This window comes from Anas platyrhynchos, chromosome 3 (genome assembly GCF_047663525.1).
Source record: "Anas platyrhynchos isolate ZD024472 breed Pekin duck chromosome 3, IASCAAS_PekinDuck_T2T, whole genome shotgun sequence".
In the NCBI taxonomy this organism is placed as follows: domain Eukaryota; kingdom Metazoa; phylum Chordata; class Aves; order Anseriformes; family Anatidae; genus Anas; species Anas platyrhynchos.
This window is the reverse complement of record NC_092589.1, coordinates 57,370,011-57,397,348: the sequence shown is the minus strand read 5'-3', so window position 1 is coordinate 57,397,348 and position 27,338 is coordinate 57,370,011. Positions and strand designations below refer to the sequence as shown.

Here is a 27,338-nt window from a genome sequence, read left to right as displayed (position 1 = left end):
TCAGAGACACAATTTAAAGACAGTTGATGTCATCAGTTGTCTGTAAAACTGTACTTAAAACCATTTTAAACATCTGTTCTTTTGATTAAATTGCTTTTGACTTTGTCTCTTGTACTGAGTAGGCTACGCAGAGTAGATTAATGAAGCAATTTGAGAACATGTTAAATACCGGATTCCGTGTTTGGGTCTTTTAGACCTAGCCTCCAGCTTAGGACAGCTGTACTTCTTGGATCTTTTCTTCATTGGTTTGCCTGTGGCCTCACAGATGCAAGCAATCTTGCTAGGAGGCTGTTTGTTGTTATTATCCTCGGAAAAATAAAAATATTTTCCTGATAATGTTCATGTGGGAACAACTTCTGAAAAAGAAAACAAAACAAACCAGGCTTCCATAGCTGCTGTCTTCCAAGTGGTGATGGTGAGGCTGACCATCATTGTAGCACTTTGCATTGCAATGTCTGAATGCAAGTGATTTACACTTACACATCAGCTAGTGAGTTTTTTTGTTCTCTCAAAAATTCGTTTGTTTTTCTGAGGTAAGGTAAGTTCTGTCTTTACTGCTGATTCATGCCGGCCAGCCTCAAAGACTTCCCAGAACTTCGTCCTTGCTCAGTGGCTACTGCCTTGCTGTTTGGACAGCTTTTTCATCATGATACTGCTCTATTTCCAATGATACTCAGGCTCTGGCATTTTACTCACCCTCATGTTATCCACCACAGTCTCCAGAGATGGAATCAAATTGTGGGTTCTGGCAGCTCTCAGAACGATACTCTCTGAATTTATGGCCCACGGCGCCACTTCACTGCTATCTGGAGCTTCTGAAATTTGTAACAGAATTTCCGATGTGAACTGTACATAACCCATGATTTTGGAAAGATGTCTCCTTCTTCACTCTCCCTGTTGAGATCTGTTGATTAGACATAACTCAAATCTGCAAAAACCTGTGTATTTTATAAACTGCAAATAAAGGTATTCGTACCATGTAAATAGGAACAGTAGCAGCAGGTTTATGAACAAAACTGGCACCTCGGGTTTAGTGACTATATGGAGAGGTTACAGAATACTCTCCAAGTGATACAAATAGAGCCTGCCAAAATGAATGTTTTCCACCTCAGATTATACTAGCTACCACAGCAGGTCAAGGGAAAAAATCTTAAGCTATGTTTGAAGATCTGAAGAAAGCAGGCATGCTGCCCCCATTAGAAAGTGACATAAAATAACGAGACAGAGAAGTCAAATCATAGTTATGTCACTTCTGAAGACAAGACCCCGCATTTGGCTGCCTCGAAGTGCGGCAATTAGAGGCTCTAAGATGTTTGAATCATCTTTAGCATCTCCCCTTTGCTACAACCAATTCATACAGACTCTTCTTTGAAATAAACATCCTTTCAGATAACAAAAGTAAGAAAGTCCTAGATGGCTTTGGAAGAAAAACATAGAAATTAATCTCACCAAAACTGTGCAGCAAAGGGAACAAAGATTCGCTTGTTTCAAAGGAAGAAGACATCACCACAGAATGCAACAAAGAAGTATTATTTAAACTGCAGCTCAGATCTAACTTTTCTCCTTATCCATGGGGAAAGTGAGAAACGGAGGAAAGAGTGGAACCATTAGAAAGGCTAAAAATATCAGCAGATGCACGAAGCAAAACATTCCCCCAGATGAATAGGTTTCCCTTTGATCAAACAAAAAAAGATATGAAAATGTGCCTCTCTTAAACAGAGCAGAAACGAGAATACGGAACACACAGCCATAATGGACGAGGAGTCAGATGAAAGGGCTGAGATGAATTTCAATTGCATGAAGTGCTCCGTTTTTATTTTTATTTTTCTGATCTTATGCAACTCCCTCACAATTAGGTAATTGCTTACTTAGCTCCTGCACCTCTCCTGTTAAGACTGAATATAGAAAGCTGGTCTGCTGCTGAAAAAAAACTGCAGTAAGAAAAGAGTGCTATTTTAATATTGACAGTGATTTTGGTAGTAATGCCAACAGGAAAGGAATAGTCCATTGACCAGAGAACACCACCACCAATAACCTGTCTTGGTGAAAAAGCTCATGGTCCAGCTAGTAGTTATTAAATCATATATACAAGCTTAAATGTATGTACAGCTGCTGTATTCTCAGCTTCTCTTTAAAGAGACACTTTAAATATTGTTTCCTCACTGCACATCTTCTTAATTCTAAACCAGACAGCATAATCAGAGGGCTCAGGGTACAAACAGCTCTTGGATTTATCTAAATCATAAAAATAAGATAGCACTATCATCAACAGCCACAACCACATTTATTTACAAACAACTAGTGGCCAGGTGTTAAATTCAGCTAGTTTCACCCAGCAGAGAGGGGCCTTCCAAATATGATCTTACAGACCAATGAACCACAGTTCATTAGCTCAGTTCCAAGAGCAAAGGCAACACGAATTGTTGCCCTGCTTGAATCAACTACCGGTACTGTACCTGGCAGAAAACCACAAATTCACACTTCAAATGGATAGGGAAGCAGGATATGACTACATTTGAAGCCAGTATCCTGGGCAAAGAAAGAAAAACCTGAAAAGTGTTGGATCCTTGATCTAAAAGAAAACTGCATGAATCAACTTTGTAGCTCATCTGGGCAGAAACACAGAAACTGTGTTTCATCTGCTCAAAGAAACACAGAAACTAGGCAAAGATGAATAAATAAATAAGTAAATACATAATAATGACTAATAGTAATAAAAATGCACAAGGCCAAAACAGTGTCATGACCAGAAGCTGTATGTCTGCTCCACTTCTCTGTCTTAGGGACAGAGCAACTAATTTGATAATCTCTGCATTTTAGCAGGACTTTATTTTTTCCTGAAAACTCATCTGGAGCTAAGGGAGATTTCATTATTGTTGTCCCTGCCACTCGCTGCCTGAGCAGCACTGATGCTAGAAAAGGCCTTTTCCTGTTTGCACTGCAAGGCACTCAGACCCCAGGCCAGGAGCTTTCCCCCTTCTCCTCAGCCCCAGAGGAGCAGATTCTTTTCCTCTGTGCTGCAAAACCCCGTTGGAGGCAGGTAATGCAGAGCATGAGTTAGGCAGAGGACACTGGCAAATCTCAGACAACCTAATTGCAACAGGGCAACAGAAAGATTCAGCTCTTCTCAGGACTTTTCTTCCACACAGCTGCCAGAATGAAAATTCCTCTTTCTTCAGAGCCCAGCCAGTAATGTTAACCTTACCATCTCTCTTCATGTTCCCGTGCTGGTCCTTTCCCTCCTTTTTACGGTGCTGGTTTTGCTGAATGCTGAACTCAGAGCAGTGCTGACTGTGCTAGTTTCGACAATGTCACTTCACTGTTTTTAGGAAAAATCAAATTGGAAACATCTCCAGAGTAAGCAGGTGACTGTGTTATTAGCACAGTGCAGCTGTGCTGTCCTTACTTTTATACGTACGTGACATCAATGGTCAAAAAGCAAAGCCAAGAAAGGTGTCTCCCTCCCAGATATGGATGATGACACGAATCCTTCTCGCTGAACCATGACATACAGTAGATCAAAGTTAGAGGACTTGCCTCCACTAGGATTAAGCTCCATGATTAAGCTTGTTTTAGAAACGCTGGCATAAGAACAGTCACACTGGTTCAAAACAAGAATCCATTTTAGCCCAGTGTTTGCTCTCTTACAAAAGCCATTTGCAGATTTCTTGGGAAGAGCAGGAACGAAACAAATTCATATGGTGTTTCCCCCTAATGCTCCCCCAGCCTCTGACTACTGTCAGCTTAGGGAACTCTCTGCCCCTACTGTTGTGGGGGAAACCTTTGTATTTCAGTGTTCAGGCTCTTTCCAAGGACACCCAAGCATGGAGAAAACAGGGCAGGACCCAGCAGCTACCCCTGTACAACTCCACAGGGAGCCCAGGCCCGTTACAAGACTTCACTAGGAGAATCCACACAATTCTCTCATTTATGCCACTACTGGGACATGCGTTAGGCCAGGCAAGCTACTTTACTACCTTTTTATTTCCTCAGCCCCCAGAATGTTTATGTTAGTTAAAAACCAGGGAAGGAACGCTAACCGTCACAGCATTTTATTCTGCTATTAAAGATCACAGGACAGAGGAATCCCTTGTGGTCATGTTAAAGTTTCCAGCATATCAATGACAATATGAGAAGTACCACAAAACCCAAAGGAAATTTCCTCAAAAAGGAAAGCCAGCAGAGGAGAAATAGCACAAGAACTGGCTGATATCCAGGCAGATAGGAACATTATTACCAAGACACCTTTGCCATCCATCCTCCCATATGAATGACACAAAGTGTGATGGGCTGGCGCACAGATCAGGTCCAGTGGAGCTCGTGGATACAGTTATGAAAACAGAAAGCACAGGGGCATCTGGCTATTTAACACTCAGGTCGTTCCAGTGCAGGTTTGTCATCTGCTCTGAAAGCATTTAAGGTGTTTGACAGGATGCAGAATGTAACAAAAGCAAGTCAGGAATTTTCTAGTCTGCAAAATTTTATTAAGCAACAGCTGGACAACTCTTACAACTCCAAATCATCAAGGAAAAAATAGGGCAATCAGTCCATCTCTCAACCATGTAGACAGTAAAGAATTTGGACAAACCACGTTTTTATAGGGAAACCAACAATGCTTTCTAGGCACCTCCTGCAAAATCTAGTACACAAGATACATAAAAGGAGAGGCAGACCAAAGTATGGTTTAAGTACAATGGAAACCAGGTATGCCATGAGGAGGAGAAAAAAAAAAAAAAAAAAAGAAAACATGATATTCCCAAAAATATGTTTAAAAAAATTGTATAGGCATGTAAAAGTACACGAATTGTGTACCAAATTTTCAAAAGCCTTAAGAAAAACATGCTGGGCTTGCTAGCTTAAGGACGCATGCACCCGCATGACTATGTATGCTCATTAAATTAAAAAAAAAAATGGAAAAAAAATAATCCAAAATGATGTTCAAAGTTGTAGTACCAAAATAATGCATTTATAAACAAATGCAACTCCGCTACTTTTTTTCAGGAAACACTACAGTGCCTTTTCAGTCAGGTGCATCTCCATGCTGTGCCACAACACCACATATTTTATCTACAACAAACAACGAGATCTTGAACAGACAAACCCTTTTCCAACACACAAAAAGAAAATGACAAAATGAATGAGGAAACAGTGAAGTGAAGAGAAACCAAAGGCAAAACATGTATCAAGCAAATAAAATAAATGAAGGGAGAATTAGGAAAGTTCTGAACAAATAGCTTGAAACAACACAGAAAGAATTACAAACCGAGCGCTATCTCAATGAAATACTTGAAACTCGGGTGTCTGCACACTGGTAGAAAATGTTCCTCTTTTAATATTAATCCATGTTACCAGAAACAACCATCTATTTGGACAGTAAGAAAAATATTCCACAAATAAACAACATTTGTCAGTCTTCAGAATCGCTGAATTAGACAACATTTTTAAATTTGTAGTTATGTAAATGGGAGGGTGAAGATTAGGAGTAAACTGGCAGGCTTTAACATCATACCATCTAATTTTGCCATTGAGCACTTTGGACAGGTAAGTATTTAGTGGTTTTTTTTTTTTTTTAATTATTATTTATTTAATTCTTCAGAAAATCATGTTGTTCTGATCCTGCAGTCAGCTAGCTCCGGGTCAGCAAACCTTTGCATTTGCATAGAGCTTCATAACAATCAGTTTGCCTGGAAGCACAAATCTGTCATTATTGATCCATATGAAAAATCAAAAGTTAAAGGGTGAAGTTTTAAATTTCCATAGCAAGAATTGCTGCGCTGAATCCTATTTCATTCTCTTATTTGGTTAATTGCTCTTGTCTTAAAAATCTAACCTCCTAACGGTAGCAACAAGCCAACTGCCCAAAGAAATGTTCTCCTAATACATCTTTAAAGGTACCAGGCAACATGAAAGCTGCGTCTTTTAATCTTAAACTTCTCTGCAGGATTTTTTTAGACAGAAATTAAATAAACATGAAGATAAAATCATTCACGTAGCCCATCATTCACAAGTAGTAATTAATCTTATTCCTTCAAGAATGATGCAATTGAATTCCAAACCTTCAAGAAGGACCTGTGGTGCCTACCTGCACACTACTCCTGAGGGCAGGAGGGCTCCAGACTGGGATGTGCTGAGAGAAGACTGTGCTTGCTTTGAAGGCGAAGGGACTTAAAAATGAAAAAAATCCTCTACCAGAATTGTTCCATTTCTGTCAGCAGTGTGATATTATTTGCTCTCCTTTACTGGGAAAACCAGTACGCCAACCTCTAAATAACAAAACCAGCTTAATCTCCTGTGAGGGAGTCCTAGAAATGAGAATATAGGGCAAATTTCTGAAAGACTACTGTGGCTGCAATTTTACTTCTAGAGTTCATTGGGGGGCTTATACAGAACTGTAAATATAGCTGCTGGTTAACAACAGCTTGATAATTTTCTTAAGTGGGTATATGGGTCAAGTAAGTCATTCTTACCTTATAATCACACAGTGACAGTAAAGTACATTTGGGGTCAGGTTCCACTGTTATGTGTCTTGGTGTAACCACGCAGTGAGGCTAGAAGCTGACCCTTTGTTAGCACGCCAAGCAAGTGGCTCATCTGTTACTCACCTCCAACTCAGATTTGCTGGTCTGGAGTGGCTTGGGCTCTGCAGAAGTGTGTGATTTCCAAACTGTTGCTTTGGCATACACATTCTCAGAAGCTAATAAAAACTTCTCTGTCTTCTCTCCTTTCTCTCTTAATCAAGTCAGTTTTAGCACATATTGCTCCCTTCACACAAGGATTTAAACTGTTGCTGACAGGTAACAGGGCACCAAGATAACCTAGGATTACACATACTAGGCTGCAAAAAAAAAAAAAAACAAAAAAAAACCAACAAAACAAACCCACAAACGCACAGAAGTTGTCTGAGGCAACAACCAGGCAAGCTCCCAGATTTGTCTGGAATTTCTGAGAGGACACTAAAAAAAGACAGCACGGAAAGTCTGGGCCTGTGGAAAGCCAAGGCTCAAGGTTTCAGCAGGCATCTTAGTCTGACACCTGTGCGCCTTCTTGCATCTTCATAAAAACAATGGAACAAAACTGGAGAGAGAAATGTGGAACTACTTTTCTGTGGCTGCATCACGGAAGGCTTACCAACTGGATGAGCCTTGGTGCAGATTTCCTGTCACACAGGCAATACTCAGGCAGTTTGTGGCACCTGTTACTGCTGCCCCTGGAACTCAGTGCAAAACTATTAACGTGCCAGTTCCTTTCCTGACTCTTTCACCCCTCTCCCTCCCATACTTTCTCAGAGCATTGTAATAACGTGATATTCCCACCATTTCAAGATTGAATTGGTCACTCCATGTGTGGTGCACTTCATGCAAGACTTTACGTACCAATCTTCATACTCTGTTAGGAGCTTTATTTTGAGGATTTTTTTTTTTTTTTTTTAAATGAATCAGGGTTTCCATTGCATCCCTTGCAGCTCCAGTGGAGCAGACTCGACTCCAAATGGCCACCAGCTGAGACAGAGGAGCTTTCTCTGCCTAAAGCTAAACCTTGTGGCAGCTGCATGCTGCTCTTGGAGCTGAACTGGAAGGAAGGGTGGAGGAACATCGCACCCCAAAGAGGCCAAGCTGCTGCAGGCAGCGTCAGGGCTCTGCTCAGTCAGCTCTGTGCAGCGCTAGCTTGGCTATCAGCAGCACTGTGGCTGTGCTGGAATCATCTGAGCCCAGCTGAAGGAGTGCGTTAGTCTGAGCAGAGGGAAACACGTACAGCTGTACTCTTTCTCGTGCCTCAGCCAGCTTATACCAAGCGAGTTTGTGTGAACAGCAATAAAGTATGCCAGAGCTAAACCCTACTAAGCTATGTAATGAACTCCTTACAAACTGAGCCTGTATTATACCCTCTTTTATCACATAAGCCACCATATTTTATATCTCAAGAAAAAAAAACCATTGTACTAAAGAAGAAAAGCTTTGTATTTTTAAAAGCACTCCCAACTGAAATATATAGTTGGAAACAGAGGAGAATACACAATGCAGAAGGACAGATTTCTGCAGGTTCCAAAGAAGTTGTCTGTACTCTTCATAGTCTACACAGTCCTCCAGAGCAAACTCACTGCTTTCAGCTGCCAAAAAAATATTTTTGCCTGCCTGAATTACGAGATTTTGCATAATATCTCACAACACCAGGTCTTCCTATCTGCATTTTCAACTTCTTGCAGCAAAACATACTGCTAGCAAACAATTACTTACAAAGATGCTCTTTAAATATAAATAAGAAAGTGTGTATAACTCACCGATACATAGTAATAAAATAATCCCTAAATCACTTATTACATTACACAAGATAAATAATTTGTCTTTTGGACGTTAACAGGAAATCTGCATTAAATTATTTTTAAAAATCCCTCAAAAAAAAAAAAAGGCAAAATAAAACAAACAACAACAACAACATAAAAACCATAAAACCCTAGGACTGTCACAATTATTGCACAACCAAAAAAAAAAGCTTTGGAAAAACATATTCAACCACTGGAAATTACTGTGTGTATAAAAGAACTACGTATTTCTGAACACCTTGCTACATTCCTAGAAGAACTTAGTTATCTACAGAAAACCTGGATTTTACTAACTAAATATAAAATGTAAAATCTGTCTATTGGCTGAATGCAACAGCAATCTTCAGGGTTTAAGTGATTATTTTGTGGGGAGCTTTTAAATTTGTTTCTTATATTGCATCTCAATGAAAAAATAAAAGAACTGTTGCTTTCACTTGTTCTTTGTATAATTTAGGATCCAGTTCCACTCTCAGAATTTACATAATTTCCAGTCATTTTTTTACAATTCTACATATTTGAGGACAGTTTATATTTATTATAGTTTTATATCTCTAATACTGGGTATTCCTCACACTATTAAAATCCTCAATTAAAGGGACTCTGTCAAAGTATTTGCAAAAAGAAAAAAGATTATCTTATTCTGTAATACCTTTTGACGAGTAAACAGGAATATTGGAAATTGCATTTATTTTCCCAATTTATGATAATTATTCTTTGTGCTTTGTTGGGGCAAAAACAATGTCTCTTTCTATGCCAAGGATCTTTGTAAGTGCTACCAGAATGATACAATCCCAACCTTGGCCAATGAAACTACATTACTAATGCTGTCACTTGATATATCTGGTTTCAGTTTCTGGCTCCACATTAGCATAAATCTGCTGATAATTGGAAAAAATGATTATGAACCAAATAAAGAGGAATACTATTCCCTGGGAGGTTAAAGAAACTGCACACAGAAGTCCTTCTATTTAAATTAGGTTTTGTTCAGAAAAAAAAAAAAAAAGAGAAGAAAAATAGAAAAGAAAAACTAGAGAAACATTCATGTTCTTTGCATGTGATAAAAATGTTGGCTTAAAACTACAGGCAATGTTCCTCTCAGCATGCCATGATATGTTTTGTGTCTTATGGCATTCAGCACACGCCTGTTACATTCTAATTAGGGTCTGACTGGTTAGCACAGACCTATGGGCAGGAAAGGACACTCATCAGCCAACTTTCCTTCTCGTGTACTGCAATCAATGGACCCGAGAATTCAGCCGACTGTTTGCACAGCGTGTAACTCAGCATAAACAAGGGGCTTAACAGTGCTTCCTCCACAAAAACCAAAGAGAACAATTTCCACAGATTTAAAAGGGAATGGGACAAAATCCATTTCGGCTCCTCTGTCCCACACACATTACACATATAGGAAGGCAAACTGCTGAGTAAGTCATGCATCTGAGAAGGAATACAAATGGGCCCAGACAACGCAGAGAAATTCAACAAAATTAATTAATTAAAGCAAATGGCAGTCTGTTAGATGCCAAGGGGAGTGTTGTGCCTGATGTGCAAGCAGAAGCTGCTGAGCTTTGGCATAATACAGGCATGGAGCCATCTATTCCCCACTCCTTCTTTCCTACTTCTACTTCCTCTCTCCAAGGAAACCACCTTGCAGAGGGTTCTTCCTGGACTCGCCCTGCAGGACATTACCTGTGGATGATCTGCCTCATTGTCTCTCTTGGCAGCAACCTGAAACTCCTCTCTGACTGGTATCGTTCCCTCTGTGCTGCACAGCTCTGGAAGCAGAGCAGAAGTTATGAGCTCACTGCATCTTGGTAACTTCTGCTACAGCAGGGTCTTCTCTTCAGTGATATGTTTGTCTAGAAGGAATCGAGTGCAACACAGATCTGTCCTATGGCTAGAATTTTAAAAAAAGCAATGAGAGAATCACATCTATTCGTCTTAAGTTATACAGGTTTTCAAGTAAGAAGTTAAACTGGATGAAAGACAAAGACAAAGCAGCTATCAACACCTCAGCCAACCTATCTTCCTCTGTGTGCCTTTCATGTCAAAAGAGTAATTTCTGAAGGAAATCTGCAGTTACATTTTGTAATCTAGTGTCCAAACAATTACATGAATGATTATGTTTTTGTGTATTACTGGGGAAACTGCTTCCATATCAGAACATATTCCATAGCAAAATGCAGGCAAGGAGGAAAGAGAGAAAGCAAATAAACATGTACACAAAAAATGGACGACACAGAAACTCTTCTGTGCAAGCAACCCTTCTGAAATGCTCAGCAGGTCTGCATGTCCACCAGAAAAAAACTGCAGCCAGAAAGAGCTGTGCTATTGTTAATAAGCCTTCACCTGTAACACTCCATTTAAACTTTGGCTTGCCACTCTTACCTGGAGCATTATATTCTCAAACTACAGTCACAAGGACTACTCAAGTAGGAAGGTGATAAAAAGGATGACTCTGTCCAATTTTTCCTTCCACTTTTAACTCATTTGTTCTCCTGCCAGACACGATGTTGTTTCCTGTAATGAAATTGCTTTCCTGATCAAATTACTTCCTTTAATGACTTGCTATACTTCTGTCTCCTTCCTAATTTTAGCACAGGTACAATGTTGTGGAACTCAATTCGTATTGATCACTAGGAAGATGAATACACTGGGCCTTCTCATTCACTTGAACAACTTTGTTTATAAAGTGTAAACACATTTAAATGAGGAGCATGTATAGGAGTGGCCTGGGAGGTACATCTGGCCACACTGTACCTCTCCCAGCTGCAGGCCAAATCGAAGAATACTGCTGATCAATATGAGCAAAGAAGCTCATAATTATTTCTTCCCCTCTTTTCTGTCACCCAATGAAAGATGTTTATCCCCAATAACAGCACACAAAACAAGCAGACATCAATTTCTTTGATACACCGGGTTTTAAAACCACCCATTGGTAACAGTTTTGTTTCTCTTCTGAATAACACATCATTATTTATAAATTAAATATTGACCTACATAAGCCTCCTTGGAACTTGTGGTGCTCAGTTATTATCAGAGATCAGAGAAGAAACACGTGTCTTCAAGTATTATAGCTTCTTTTTTTTTTGCTGCTATCTTTGATGTAGTTGTAGTAGTACAAACTGGACCAGAAAAAAAGTTATGTTCCCTGTTTTAAAAAGAACAGCATGATATAAGGCAGTCTATCAAAAAGAGCAGTCTTTTTTAATCCCCCTATGAGCTTACATCAGCTATTGTAGCAAACACGGCAGAACCACCACAACAAGCCAAAAGCCACACTTCTCCACATAACACCGAATGGCTCTCAACCCTTTGCTCTTTCTGAAACCCAGCACAATGCTTTAAAAAAAAAAAGAAAACACTTGAAAACAAACAAACAAACAAACAAACAAAACAGAAAAAAGCCCCCCACCCTCCACCCCGTGACAGATTAGAGTTAATGCCCTTATGTTGGGCACCACGAGACTTTTCCAGTTTTACGGCCTTCTTCGCTCCCAGGCACCTCTGTGCACCTAAAGCGGGCTGCTCTGACATTTTCCGGTTTGGACTTTACGAGAAGGTTTTGTCAACATTTTCCTCGCTCTCGTCTCTGCTTGTTCATTTGAGGCGTTGAGTCACATTAGCCAGAGCAACAGCAAAGGCTTGCACTGCAGAAAATGGATACTGAAAGTCCAAAATATAAGCATTGCCATCAATCCTTCCAAACTGCATCACCTGGGGAGCAGGGGAAGAGGAGGAGGGAAGGAAAAAGAGAACAAGGTCAAAAAAAGAAGTGAACCACAGCAAAGAAAACAGAGAAGAATCAAATATTTTTGCTCTTTTGTAAGAACACTTCTGCTAATCATCCTCAACTAATATGAGTGGGGCTATTCACAGAATGGGTTATGAAGCCCAAGAAGAATAATATTGGACCACATACAGTACTTGACTAGTATTTGACTCTATAAATGGAGCTTTTGAACGTGCTGGACTCTGTAAAACACGGATGTAAGCAGATTGTTACCAATGACTTCAAGAGATTTAGGTAACACCAACATCTTTCTTCCAGCAAGAAAATGATTTCCTCTCTCTTGGAGAGATCCTGACATCACCCTATGAGGAAAACAGATTTTGTTTTCAAAGGAAGGAGCTTTCAGGGAAGGGGAATAACCAACCTCCTGACCATAGCACTTCGCACCCAATAAGCTGTATTTCCTCTTTGAAATAAATTTCCTTAGCACATAATTACACTGAGAATGAATTAGCAAAGGGGCAGTGGAAACTGCTTGGAATGTAAAGCGAGGCGACTCAGGTGGTTCTGCTGCAAGCAGTATCTGAAGTTTGGCCTACTATTGCTGCTTTCTCATTGGCTTAATGAGAAGCTCAGATCATAGTTTTCCTGCAGTGAAGTTCCTTGAGCTAGAATGGAGGCTGTCTGCAAGTGGAGGCTTTGTCCCATCACCAGCAATGCCTATGGCCAGCATATTTTTTATGGGCATTTATCCACAGTCGCTGCCTTTTCAATGAGTTGTTACAGATGGACAAAACCAAGAGACTACAACTGGTCATTACATTGGATATTTACGACTCTGAACTCCCAAGTTAAATCAGAGGGAGCTGAGAGCTTTGACGTTTTTAATAAACTGAGAGATATTCAGAGATGGTACAACTGAACTAGGAATTAAATCTGTATCTCCCAAGCTTTAGTTTGGTGTCCTGCTTATTTGTATCAATTAATGGCCTATTTCTGATGTGATAACATCCCATTCAGGCCAAGGTGAGAGAGATGAAAACTAAATACTTTGATTTTCTGAACTTTCCACAAACTCCTCTACCCACAGGCCATACATAGCAGGCCACAAGCCGCTCTTGCTAGGGTCAGAGCTGCCACTTGTTCCTTTAGGATTAAGAACCAGCTCCACAGGCCTGGCAACTCATGAGAGGAAATTTTGAACAAGGGAACCTAATTGTATGTCTGTCTATCTTAGCTATCTGTTGAATGGAGCTTACCTGTGTAATTATCACAAGAACTGAGCAGTGATCATTACACTAACTATTATTCTCAATACCTGACTTCAAATGCAACTACAGCTGGGGAAATGTGTTGCATTTTCCCCTTGCACTTTATTACAAAAAACACTTACCTTCGGAAGTAAAAGCTAGTCAGATTAAAGGAGGCCTTTGCTCCTATGTCTGACCGGAGTAATTCAAAACATACTTGGTAAATTTACTTTACAGCTGAACTTTGCCCTTAGCTCTGGACCTAGACGCCTGATTGCTGGCTTTTATGGATTACTTTCTGTGCGTAGCAAAGTTTTTTTCAAAGAGCAGCTAACACGAGCTGGAGGCATTCTTGCCCAGCTTTCCCCCCTGCCCACCCACCCGCGGCATCTGCTGCCGCCCTCCTACCTGTCGTCCTTCCAGCTCAATCTGGAAGTTTTTTGCAGACTCCTGGGTGACCCGCCCTCCGAAGTCCAGCTGGTAGACTTGCGTTGCCTCATTCCACAGCGGCTGCTTGTTGGCCATCACATACACAAAGCCCTGGCTCCCCAGCCTCCCATCCTCCTTCTCGCTGGCCTTACGGCACTTAAACTCATCCAGCTCACTGGCTGTCCTCAAATTCCTTTTGGTTTTCCAACCCTTTTTGCTGCCCTGACTCTGGTTCATCAGTTCATCCCCGCTGATAAAAAGCTCTGGCTCGCTCTCTGAACTATCCTGAAATTCATTTGTCTTGTTCAGCTTCTTGGACTTCAGCTGGTCTTTCTGGCTCTTGACTTTCTTCTTCTCTCTCCCCAGCCTCGGGCTGGATATTAGCGAATTGAAGTCAGTCAGTGTCCTCGCCTCCTTTTTGACCTTGCCCTCGGTGATAGCCTGCACGTTCCCTTCCTCAGCGCGACTATCGAGTCGCTTCCGGCTCTTCTTGCCGAATTTGTCTGTCCTTTGGGGAACAGGGCTTTCGGTCAAGGAGAGCACCTCCTGGAAGGTGTCCGCCGTCTCCACCATTACCTCTGTGCCCACGTGGCCCTGAAGCTCCGCTGGCGGGGGAGACATGACCGGCTTCTCCACCACCAGGAGCGGCTTGGGGGGCAGAGTGCCCTGGGGGTTCTGCACGGGTGGGCATGCGCTGTAGGAGCTCCACGGGTGCAAGGCTATCGGTGGCAGCTGTAAACTAGAGCAGGCGCTACTTCCCGGGTACATGGGCGGCAGAGGGCAGTAGGAGAGGTTGGGCGGGTAACCTGGCTGAAGCACGACGGTCGGCTCCTGCTGTGCAAACTGTGTGGGGGCCAGAGCTTCTTTGGGGGAGCAGGGGGGCTGCATTCCCTGAAGGGGGGGGGCACTGTAGCTTCCTGGGTATGGTACTCCAACCCCGTAACTCGTCTGGAAGGTGGCAGTGGGACTGGTTGGAGACTTAGGGGAGACGAACGGCACTCGAGACATATCCAGATGCTGCGCTTGTCCGATGATGAGAGGAGCCGGTTTTAGAGGGTTGGGCACTGAGCTCTGCGATGTCCTTTCCTGAGGAACCCAGATCTCTTCACTCACCATAGGGTCCCACTGGTAGGGCGGTGGCCGTTTCACGCTGATGGCAGCCTCCGTCAAGGCCACGGGTACGTGCCGTATTGATTTTTCCACCGGGCAGTGCTGAGAAAGGGCCTCATCCTCCGTGAAGGCAGAGTTGATATAATCCGCCCGGTCACGGGAGCTGTCAGGCGGGCTCAGCAGGCTGTAGGAGGACTGGGAGGCCAGAGGCGAAGTGCTGACGGAGTGAGCGAGGACAGAGCTGTGCTGGGAGCCACTCCCCGCGCCCAGATCAGGTCTCATGCCACCCATACTGGAAGTGCTGTTGCTAGCATTGGCGTTAGCCATGCTGCCCATGCCAGCAGCGCTGGCGGTGCTGCCGCCGCTGCTGCACTGGCTGCAGGTGTACAGGGCGGTGGGTACTCTCTGCTGGTACTGCGCCGTCACCACGCTGCTCTTGGCTTTGGGGGGAAGCTGCAAGGTGGCTCTCTGGCCGTCCACCAGCTGGGCCATTTTCAGCGCCGCCTCCCTGCTGTTCCTCCGCAGCGTGGCGTGAATGATAGTGCTGTCCAGCCTCTGCGCCATGCTCCTGCCCTGCGACAGCTGGCTGGCGATGTCAGGGTAGGGCGGCGGGTCCCCGCTGGGGATGGAGTAACGGGGAACCGTCAGCCGGTTGAGGGTGGCGCTGGTGCAGGGCTGCTGCATCTTCTTCTCGGCGGCGGTGATGCGCAGGGTGGCGGAGCTGCCGGGCCCCGGCAGGGTGTAAGTGCCCTGGGCACAGAGCATCCGTGTGCGAGGCCGGCACACCTCCTCCACGTTCCCACTGCTGTCGAACGTCGTTATCCGCTCATAGCCCAGCGGCGGCTGGTAGTGCCCGGCTGGGTAGAGGGAGAACTCCCCCTTTTTCAGGCAGAGGTCGAGGGGCGGCGGCGGGGGGCCGGGCGGTGGTGGCGGGGGCCCAGCAGGAGGGACGGTGCCAGGGTAGGGTGGCGGGGGGTTCATCTTGTTCAGCTGCAGCTCCTGGGCGGCCCCGAAGACGACAGCGTCGCCTTCCACCAGCTGCGGCCCCGGCCGCGGAGGCTTGGCCTTGGGAGGGGGCTCGTGATCGCGGTCGCCGTGGTCCCGGAGGTCAGCGAGGGCCATGGCAGGAGGTGGCGGGGCGATGGCGGGGGGCGCGGGGATGGTGCGGCCCAGCTCCCCGCCCGCCGCCGCTGCCACCGCTGCCATCGCCCCAGGGCCAGGACCGGGGCCAGGGAAGCGCCCTGGGGGCCCCGGGAAGGGTCCCGTCCCCTCGCCCCCCGCCTCGGCCGGAGGGTTGGCCAGCACGTCCAGCTGCACGTTCTGGTTAGCCAGCAGTGACTGCACCAGGCCGATGCTCTGTGTGGGCGACATGGCCTGGGCCGAGCTGTGGATGGGCGCGATGGGGATGTTGACGGTGCAGGGCGGGCTGCTGGCGGGGGCTCCGGGCGCCCCAGGCACTGCAACAAAGACACATCCAGTCAACTGATGGGCTCCTTGCATGTGGAGAGGCCGCTCACATCCCGCTCATCCCTGCCAGCCTTTGCTGAGCACAGCACTTAGGCAAGCACAAGGACAGCAGGCACCAAACATGGGAATGTTCCAGAAATGCCTCACGTGCTGGTTGGTTTTCTCCAGCACTTTGCAGAAGGCATGTGGGAGGCTAAAAAATGCAGCACTCGAAAATTTCACGGCAGTGTTTACACAAAATTCAGCAACTGGGGAGAATTGTTTTTAAAGCTAGTGAGAAGAAAACCATGGCATGTCTCTTGTACCTTGTCGTTCTGCTTTACCTTTGACTGCTTGAACAGCCTGCTTATCTGTTGCACTTGCTTAAGTGCTCTGCTGTTTGGATGGGCTGCTATCAGCCTCTGAAATCAGACATTAGCTGGAGCAATTAAGTGAGCCTATCTTCACTGACTCCCATTGCACAAGAGCTGTTGATCAGCTTTAAGTTAACTTCTAGCAGTGGTGTTTCAGAGCCTTCCTTCAGCCTGCACTGATCCCCATGGACTTTCCCAGAGCAATGGGTGTACCTGATGGGTCCACCCAACCACTCACTCATCATCCAGTTGTAACTACCATAATCAAAGGAATAAAAGGTTTTCTGAATCATGACTCACATTACTTTTCAGGCAAGTTTTTTGATAATAAATACATTAACACACAATAGAAAAGAAAATCCACTCACAGCCCCCCGGCTGCTGCCCTTTTTTCTTTGGCCTTCATACTAGGATCACCCAAGGTGCCTCCCTGACTTTCTCTAGGGCTGATGCTACGTGACGGTGGGGCACAAAGCAGTCCCCACCTGCCCAGGCTGACACTCTCTAGTGCCAGTCAGGCTAGAGACCGAGCTTTAAGCAGAGGATACAGTGATGCTCCTCAAGCCTACTCTCTGACCTGATGGCAATTAGCAGCTTTGACTTAGGTGTTTGATGAATATTGTCTTCAAAAAAAAAGTGAAGGAAAATAAGAAAGTGGAAAACTTGCACTAAAAGCACTGTATAAATTGTTAGTATAATGTTCCCAAATTCAATGAGCTTAGGCAAACTGGAGAATACAGACACCAGCTGGCAAAAGGGAAGTATTATTATCCCTTGAGTACAGTGAATGACAAAGCAACACAATAAAAGAAGGAAAATGAAACAGAGGGAGGAATATGATGGAATGAAATACAGACAAAACACATAGAAGTTATTGAAAGCAAGTTCTTGTGGAAAAGATGTGAGGAAATAGAGGGAATCCAGAAAGATTCAAGAAGTAGTTATAGTCAGGGCACTTTCAGCTTCGGTATTTGGTTTGGCTGCAATCATAAATGTGAAAAGAAGCAAATGAGCAAATGACTATATGAAAAGTTTCCCATACATGGTGGTGAACAAGTGAGAGTGCGGCAAGAAGCAGTTCTGACAATTTTAAGCACAAAGCATGGACTTTGCTCCAACAGTTTGCAATTCCTTCTGCAAAAAGGGGTGAGACTGATTCCAATAGGAGCTACCACTGAAAAGTTGGAGAGCAACAGGGAAATGAGAAAGTTGGAAGCAAGTACAGGTGCAGGAGTCAAAATAAGAACTAATATAATAACGAGTGAAAAGACAAAGTAATATATAAACAAAAAAGAACCTAAGAATGTTGCAGAGTCCTTATTAGTTTTCCTGTATTTAAAAAAAAAAAAAAAAAAGGAAAATTATAAGTGAGTTGTATCCATGATCACATGTGTGTGGAAATTCTGTTAAGACTTCTGATCTGCAAGATGCGATCAGGCTAGGTATCCATTAGCCAGAACTCCTCCAGCCACTGCCCAGTTCCTAATTAATTTCTAATTAAAATTCTAGTCACCTACCCATACTCTATAATTACATTTTCAATAGCATTAGGTTCTTATCAACATCAGTCACCCCAGCCAAAGATAGTAGGTGTACAGATGTTGGTGGCTATGCTGGCTGGCTTTTACGGTAGCTCTGCTCATTCCTTTAGAAGAAGGCTGACAGCTAAACTTCACGGACCCTGAGGCAGTGTGATTCTGTGCCTGGCTGGCAGGCCATGCGCTCATCCCAATGCCTGCAGGTTAGCAATTTATCCTCCAGAGCATGAATTTTAATTGTTAGCTTGGCTTGAGCAATCCCGAACGTTGCTGTCATGGGAATTAAGTGCCTATCCAAATAACACCTCATTTGTGATGGTGTTGCGTAATATCCCAATGTGTTTAAATCCAATATTTTCTCATTTCTCCAATGGTTTTTAATTGATTTGTTTGCATAATTTGCAAGTTAAATCAATTCGCTGTCCGTTTGCCTTGCCAAGTCTTTACTGACTACATTAAAAAGTACCTGTCCCAAGAGTACTTCCCTAATAAATTCCACTGCCCAAGAGCAGCTTTCTACTATTATTGTTCTTGTTGTGGTTTACTTGTTTTAAATCTGTTATGTAATCATCATCCACACTGCAATATATTTTCCTGTTAGTATAAGGTACTTTCTTTCGTTATATACGTGCTTTAAGAAAGGATATCTCCAAAAGGTTTTAAAATTTAAGTAGTCAAGTCAGAAATGAATGTTCAGAAGAAACTTCAAAGAAAAAGTGGCCAGAAGAGAAAGATTCTTATAGAGGACTGGGTAATGTGACTCTTCTATTACCTTTCTCAAAGAGCTCAAACAATACTCTATCAATTTTCCCCATATTTCTGTGGTGTTTACTAACTTTTGATTCACAATACTGTTTCGGCTCTTTTAGTAATATAAAAAGAAATTATATTGCAGATCCAATTTTCATGAAGGGACAAAAAAACCTTTTTTTTTCTTATTCAATTGTTCTATTATGTTCTGTATGCTTGACTCAGGTTTCATACTAGAAAATGTTATTACTTATTTTTCAGATTTTTCTGAAGAAACTATTTCTTTCTTCAAATCCTACAGGTTCATATCAGGTAGACATAAATTAAACAAGCCAAGCCTCAAATCATGAGGGAATGGGCTTCCTTTTAAGCACATGAATGTTTCTTTAAAAATTCAGAGAACTACTCTGATGCTTGAGTTAGTCACAAGCTTGGGTGCTTTCAGCAGTCAAAATTACGGTACAAAATAATGTGAGAATTTCTATTTACTTCATTAGCTTCTATCTCAAGCTTATAAGTCCTTTGCAGTGCTCACACATCTTCCCCCTTAAAGAATGCTGGCTGTCCATGAAGGCCACTCCATAGTTCCAAAAAACCGTGACATGAGAAACAGGAATCCCTCATCGATGTGAGAATCCTGAAATTGTATTAATTTAACTTTTTGGCAATTATGTATTCATCTTATTTGCATGTTTTTTTTGTTTGTTTGTTTTGTTTTATTGGAGAAGGACTTCAGTACTTCTAGTCCACACTCTTATCACCCCACACATATGTCACACCCATATCACCTGCAACCAAGCCTTGCCTGCACTACTTGAATGTTCTGCTACCTTCCACCTCAGAGAAATTAGAAATTCCTTCCTGACCCCCCATCGATTATATAATACACTATTTTAGCCTCTCTGTAAGACTCAATACTGATAAAAATCCAAATGGGCTTTTAACACATCTCAAAATGTGGCTGGGTAAGTCAGGAACCTCCCCAGGCTCCTGTCAGCAGATGGTGCTTTGATGCCATCAGGTCACAAGAACAACCCTTCTGGGCTTCTGACACAACATAATTCTGGCCTACAAAGATGGGGAATGCAAGGCTTCAATCTACAGAGAATTCTTAGTGAACTAAAGGGAAGACGATTAATGTTACAATGAACTTGAAACTTAGTAGCTCTATGTGGATTATACTTTCCGTGTATTTTTATAAAAAACGTGTCTGTAATACATATTAGCCTTGTTCTAATTCTATTCTACAGGACTCCATCACAGTTAAGAGATTTTGATTTGTGTATTTACCAGAGGGAGCTAGTGACACAAATGATCTGTCCTCCAGCTAGCTTAACCCATAATTTGAAAGATCTCCAGTTCCTCCTTACCCGGTAAATCATCTTCATCTTCACTGAAAACATTTGGATTAAAGACAGGCAGGTTAATGTAGTCCATTGAAATCTTTCGCACTTCTGGGAGATATATTGTCATCTGCCTGGGCTGAAGATGCAGCAAACTGGTTTTATATATTACTGGAGACAAAGTATAACAAGAAAGAAAAAAAAAAAAGAAATCTGTCACACAAAGAGCATCTAAAGCTAAGAGAGAGAATTAATTCAAAGCAGATAGAAGAGTTATGACTATTTTTATATGATTTATTTTTGAACAAATGCATGTATGGGACATTCATAACCAAATCACTATGTAATGTTATTTTTGCATAAACAGTATAAAACAGTATAAAAAGGGTTGTTTCTTTCAGCTATTTCTCCTTAAACAGAAGCAGTCTCTCTTTAGTTAAATAAGCTGTGGAAATAATAAATTACTTCATCCTGTATTTGCATCTATATTTAGGAAAGGAAAATATTTCTTCCATTCTACTTTTGGAACTCTTGACCACAGGATTCTACAGACTTATATGAACTCGGGGAAAATGGGAAATGTCTCAGAAAGGAAATCTGCTGAGGGTTACCACAGAATGATAGAATCATAGAACGGCTCAGGTTGGAAGGGACCCTGAAGACCACCTAGTCCCAAGCCCCTGCCATAGGCTGGGATGCCATCCACTAGATCAAGTTGCCCAGGGCCCTGTCCAACCTGGTCCTGAACACCTGCAGGGATTGGACATCCACAACTTCTCTGGGCAACCTGTGCCAGTGCCTCACCGCCCTCTGAGTGAAGAATTTCCTCCTGTTAAGGTCTGGACTTTACTATTAATTAATCTGTTCATTACAGCTGAGACTTTTAACATCTTCATCTTGTTATTGTAAATTATAGATTTGAATCTTGTTTAGCTACAGTAAAATTTGTAAAATCTGATTCCTACTGTCCATAGAAAATAACTGCTTTGTTAAAGAAGACTTCTGATCACCTGAAACGAATCAGACAGCATAAATTTGTTATTTGTTAGAAACATTGATATACAAAAAATCAAAAGAATTTACTTTTACCTGCACCAAGGTTCGTTGGTAGGAAAGCAGCCAAACCCACAATTTTAAATTTGGTTCCCCAGATGTTGGATGTGACCTGAGCAAGGTAGTTGTGCTGCAAAAAAAAAACAACAAACAAAACATCTTTTTCACGCGATAAAATCTGCATGAAGTTCTAATAAAAACCTGCAGAGCAGTAAAGCTATTGCAAGTGATAATACAACTGCAGCTTCTTTTATTTTATTGGAACAGCCTAAAGTGTCTTTGTAGCAACTATTATACCCAGTCATTAAGAAGCCTCATTTTGATATCTGAACACCATCAGAAATTATGTCAACAATCATATAGGCTACTTAAAGCTGTTGAAGTGCAGAAGAACATGATAGCTGCTTAGTGAGAATAAGACTGTTTTCAGATGCTTGCTTCTCCCACACAATAAAGGTCCAGCTATTTTGTATTTCAGAAAGAAATGCTGCCTGCCCTTTGGTTCTATGCTTAAAAATCACTTTACAGCACAATAAATAAGACAGAAATGAATTCATAATGAGCTTCCAAAGCAGTTTCCCAAACCACTGCTTCTGTGGTAATCAAATTACAGCTACAAAAGATTAATAAATTTGAAAGTCCAAGAGTTATGCCATCAGCATCAAGAACGGGATTTACGCCTTTGCTCTCCTGTGCTATTCAAAGGACTTTTGGTTTTATCTACCACTGCGATGTAACTGACCAAGAACGTTTTAGTATGAAGGAAAAAGTGAAATGACAGAATGGAAAAAAAGCAAAATAAAATGAAAAGAATTCAGATTGGTATTAATGAAATGAGTAACCCAGACAGTTTTACAGGCTGCTAAGTTTCATTTACCCACAGAACGTGAACAACACAAAGAACACAAAATGCCAATTTCTTGCCTTCCTTCCAATTAAGGCTGTTCCAAGCAATTATGAAACAGAGAACATTTGGCCCTGTAGAGCAATCATTTCCCTGTCTCTGCAGAATCCTAGCAAAGCAGAGAACTACGGTGGCATTAGGACAGCTCTGCAAAAACTGAGTAAGAAACACTTTCACATATACTTTCAAACAGCCAACAACATCAACTAGAATAAAATCTCTCACATGGATTCACATTGGCAGAAGTAACTGGGGAAAGACTTATCAAACAATGCTTGATACTCTGTTGGTACTTTAGACCATCAATATTGACTTAGAAAATAGGATTCTATAGGTGTTCCATCTAGTAGCTGTAATTACATGAAACTATTCTACTGGTGATCACTGGATCTATATCACAGCTTGCTGCCTCTGGAAAGCACTGAATTTGGGCTCAGGTCTGGTAACAATGCACACAATACCTGAGTAATGTCTTCTAAAGGAAACTCTCTTCGGGTTAGGCTTGGTGAACCAATAGAAGGTTTCCTTATCGGTAACCTTGGTGATCTTGATATCTCCTGCGCGGCTCGTGACATCTTTGGAGATTTGCGAGCTTCTATATTGATTCTGCATATAAAGCAATAATTAGAATCATCAACTGGCATGCAAAAAAAATCCAAGTCTTGGAATATAAAGATGGTAATGAAGACAACTGGTATGGTGTTCTCTAGGTGATGAATGAAGACTGCATAGTCTACAGGATGGAGAGTTATGGTTCAAATTTTGAAGATATAAAAAGCCCAACACATTTGCAGTAACTCAGATTGGATGCCTTCAGATTCATTTAACGAAGCTTACAGCAGTTTTACCAGACGCAATATATCCTCCACTAATCCATAAAGAGGTGTAAAAGGCTGAATTATTTCAGCTCTGCAGACTTTGAGCAAAGCCTCAAGAAATGGCAACATGACGCTTGAGCTGGCAGATCTCTACAATAGCACAGCAAACCAAGGCTCCACAAACTTCATCAGTGCTCTCACTCTAAGCCAAAAGTTACTCCTAGCCCATGTTATACATGTTTTATACAAAGGGAGCCATGAATAAGGGGATCATGCAACCGAAAAAGATCACTGGTGGCAAAAATAAAGAACAGAAGTTATATTTGAAAAATCTGCTCTTAGAAAACCAAGAGAACAAGATTCTTCCTTTCCCTGAACTATTTCTGTTTTAGGCGCAGGAATTGGTGGTTCTTCCGTCAAGGACTACTGAAATAAAGTTTTGGTATTTTACACATTACAGTCACATATAAAGGGATGCATTTCCTTTGCCTCAGTCTAGGACAGTCTCATACTATGAAGTCTTTGGAAAAGCTGCAGCTAGAAGCTGTCAGTGTCACAATCCTGCAACACGAAGCTGGCAGTCAGACGTCAGTGCCTGTGAGAACCATCATGGTTATCAGTGAGGCTGTGCAGGTGGGGGATTCTGTCTATACACATAATAAATATGAAGAGCTGGCAGGAAAGCAACTAGACCAAAAAATAGCTTAGAAATTTGTTTTGTGTATCGTTACAGAGCCTTGTCAAATGTTTAGGAGGAAGTCTTCCTTGCAAGGTTGCCACATCAGCAGTGCCACCTAGGCCAGGATCAATTGTGTGGATTTTTGAACTTGAAAATATCCCTAAGAAAGTACAGGCTCTAACTAGACTGGGGATTCTAAGCACAGAGTGCATAAAGAAAAGGACTATCTAAAGGAGGAAATATTCCATGGTGGCAAGAGTTCGCATACAGCAAAGGCAGTGATTGGAGAGTTCATAAAGCTTTTCCTTGAGACTGCTGGGGAAGAATGGTGACTATTGTTTCCCATTATTTTCTGCCCCACAGCTTTCCCCAAAGTCCACCTCAACACCAGTCTCTGAAATCACTGCAGAACTGCACACTGCAGAGTACCCCACTGCTCCTCAAAGGAGTTTGCTTTTAACATTCTGAGGTGTTAAGACACTTTTTAAAGAAATGAAAAGGAAAAAAAAAAAAGAAAAGGAAGAAAACTTGGCAAAAAAAAAGAGGATGAAATATCCAAGCAATGATTACCTGGGGAGTTTGGGTGATTTGCTAGCTCGACTGATTTTGGGAGACTTTTTAGCTGCCCAGTCATCACTCAGTTCGATATCGCTGGAGTCAGAGCAGTTGCAGCTGTCAATCACAGTGGAAATCAAGCTGTTTCCATAGATTTCATCTATCAAGACAGGCCCCAGAAAATATAAGTGCTGCTTCAGAAAACTGGTATCAATTACAACTATCAGTCATCAGAAGCATAAACCTGATCCAAAGGCAGCAGACAAGATAAAACTATACAGACATAATTAACTGTTCTTCACCTTGCCTTGTATAAAGTCCAAGTTTCCAATGGTCTGAACTCAAGTGCACATGATTCAGAGGGGCGAATCGCATTCAAATGACTTCAAAGTTAAGACTTAAGAATATTTTCTGCTAATTAGCAATCTATTCTTCTCTATTCAAAATACAAGAAGTTCTCTTTTGTAAAACAGAAGACTATATGCTATAATTTGAGAAGCTTGAGCTTGAACTTTTTCCCATCAAAAAAAAAAATCAGATGCTAACTTCCATATTGCATATATAGATTTTTTTTTAACTCTTGAGATTTTAATATCTAAAGTCTGTCTTCCTAAATAATTTTTTATACAGAGCTACAATTCACTTTTACCTGCTTTTCCATCTGTTTTAGGATCCATGATGACAAACTCCGGCCGCAACTTGCTGATACGACGTCCTTTGAGGATGGGCACCAGTCCCCCAAGATATTCCAAGTACAGAGTATAACATGGACCACCGACCTCTGGGTCATCTTCTGTCCGCTTCATCGTGCAGTGAAGCCGTTCATTGCCAGCTGTTGGGTAGCTGACAAAATCTCTCATATTGTTTGGGTCTGGGATAGGAGGCTTAATTAAACGAAGGAAGGAAAGAGAAAGTTTTCTATAGGTTATTGCTTTTTTTTGTCTGTGGCAACTTAATCCTGACATGACTAACTGAATTTGAATCCATTTCTAACTTGGCAGCTCCAGATTAGTACAGATTACTGCGTGAGTTATGCAACACCCACATGCAAGACAGAGGTGCTGTATACTATTTAGTTAGGTTAAAAGCAGCTCAAAACTACAAAACTAAAACTAATTTCATCAAAGAGGAAGATAGAACTTCTGGTTGGAGAACTGCATTAGACAACAAACTTGTATCAAAGTCCCAGCTCTGTTGCAAACTTCCGTTTTAACTTGGATAATGTGTTCAAGTCAAAGTCAGAGTATCTTGCCTCCTGCTGTCCCCTCATGTGAACTTAGCCACTCATGTTCCCATTCCTAGTTAGTAGTGGTGCATGCTGTGCCACTATGCTATGATGCTGTCAGCTCTGGAAAAAAAAACTTGTACCTCTTCCATCATCCCATTCATTTCCATGCACATGACCCATCTTTGATGAGGGCCTTTTTGCATGCTGTGCTGAGAAATGTGAGCCCAAAGCTCAAGGTGGGTTACTTTGCCCTGCTTGCCAGCAGGTTGTATTAATCCATGAAGAGCTCAGTCCTAAAGCAACTAGACTGCTTTTGTCCAAGACAATACAGCCTCTACGACACAAATACTAGTAATGTGTGCTCCTTTACCACTATTCTACTTAATGCTCTGTATCGTTGGAGATCAAGGAGTCATGGTTACAGTAAGGTATTTATTCTTCTTTGACAAGTGGCATGTTTCACAGTTGCATAAATTGCCCTGATTAGCAGTACACAAATGGAACTGTGTTGAATCATTGTATTATAGGCATAATTTGGTCTCATTTAAGCTTGGCCAACTCCACAGATTTCAAATTGGTTATTCTAGATCTATATTGTTTTAACAAGGACCTGAAACTCAAATAAACTGCTGTAATACATACACAAAAAATACGTAACACAAAAATACATATTTGAATGTAGGCCATTTACTAGCTAATGCTCTGGTTTACAGGCTGTGATAAAGAGTTTTGAAATCCTGAGATGTGCCTGAGGGCAAAAATACGAAAAAATGGGGTTGAGCAGATGGCTCTGCAAACAGCTCTGCTAATGTACAGGAAAAGGCATAATATCTGCTTCATTTTCCCATAGCACTGCTGGAACAGTAAGGTTAGCAGAACTCGTTGTCAGTAGAGATATTTGGGCAGCCACAGGTCTTAAGGACTCATGTAACATGCAGGGAGACAACTGTTTTGCGCCTGTGAATCTCTCCTAAACTGTGACACGATACTATCATTGGCATGAGCTTCTTTAGTAGTCTGCACAAGTCAACAGCATATTGTACCCTTGGGAAAGGCCATCCACAAGGTTTAGCACAGATCAGGGTATGAGCCCTCTTTTCAGATTTTAATAGGCACCACACTGATCACTGATCCATGATGTCATTGAAGAGGAGAGGAATTACCCTTAATCAAGCTTTTTTATCATAATTATGTGGAGCCAGGATTTTTTCCTTTGTCACTTAGGAGCAGCATGGGGGAAGAAAATCAAGCAACCCATTCCTCTTCCACACATACACATGCTTCTTTCCTTTCACCTTGATTGTTGGTATGAAGGCAGTGGTGAGGTACGAGCAGAGCCGAGGGGGCAGGGTCAGCTTGCTGATATCCTTGTCATCCCGCAGACAGCTAGCGATGGTCTGCTGGCACAGGAGCTGCAGACTGGAGACCCTGTGCTCTACTCTGACAACGTATAACGCTGGTCCAGAAGCCATCAGCAGGCGTGAATCCCTGTGACCCCAGCAGATCGAGATGATGGGACGCTGCATAAAGAAGAAAGGAAGAGGGCATAACTTGAAAAGACCATATACTTTCACCCAAACAATTGTGCAGCAAATGTTCATACAAGTTCAGAACCAAACATGTTCCCTTTCCAGAAACTTGAACATGCACGTTATTGTCCACAAAAGTGAGAAAAAAACGTGAACATCTGAAAATATTGATAACAGTGGTTGATATTTATATCATGCTTTTTACTCACAAGACTTAAAGTGCTTCACACAAGGAATTGTCTATCAATTTCATCACCCAGATGGGGAAAATGAGGCACT

At 42.1% G+C, this 27,338-nt stretch overlaps 1 protein-coding gene across 7 annotated transcripts in view; it reads right to left on the bottom strand.

The window, feature by feature from the left end:
- Positions 1 to 4,462: 4,462 nt before the first annotated feature.
- TULP4 (TUB like protein 4) overlaps positions 4,463 to 27,338 on the bottom strand; it is a 156,963-nt gene continuing 134,087 nt past the window's right edge. For 4 of the 7 annotated variants that reach the window (XM_072035952.1, XM_072035950.1, XM_072035951.1 and 1 more), the window contains 8 exons: positions 26,826 to 27,050; positions 24,952 to 25,186; positions 24,318 to 24,462; positions 22,712 to 22,856; positions 21,383 to 21,476; positions 20,321 to 20,464; positions 13,712 to 16,299; positions 4,463 to 12,037 (listed from right to left, as the gene is read on the bottom strand). In XM_072035952.1, coding sequence (XP_071892053.1) covers positions 11,921 to 12,037; positions 13,712 to 16,299; positions 20,321 to 20,464; positions 21,383 to 21,476; positions 22,712 to 22,856; positions 24,318 to 24,462; positions 24,952 to 25,186; positions 26,826 to 27,050 — 3,693 coding nt within the window. In that variant the 3' untranslated portion in view covers positions 4,463 to 11,920. The remainder of the gene's footprint in view (positions 12,038 to 13,711; positions 16,300 to 20,320; positions 20,465 to 21,382; positions 21,477 to 22,711; positions 22,857 to 24,317; positions 24,463 to 24,951; positions 25,187 to 26,825; positions 27,051 to 27,338) is intronic. The other 3 variants (XR_011808347.1, XR_011808346.1, XR_011808345.1) reach the window with 3 other exon arrangements.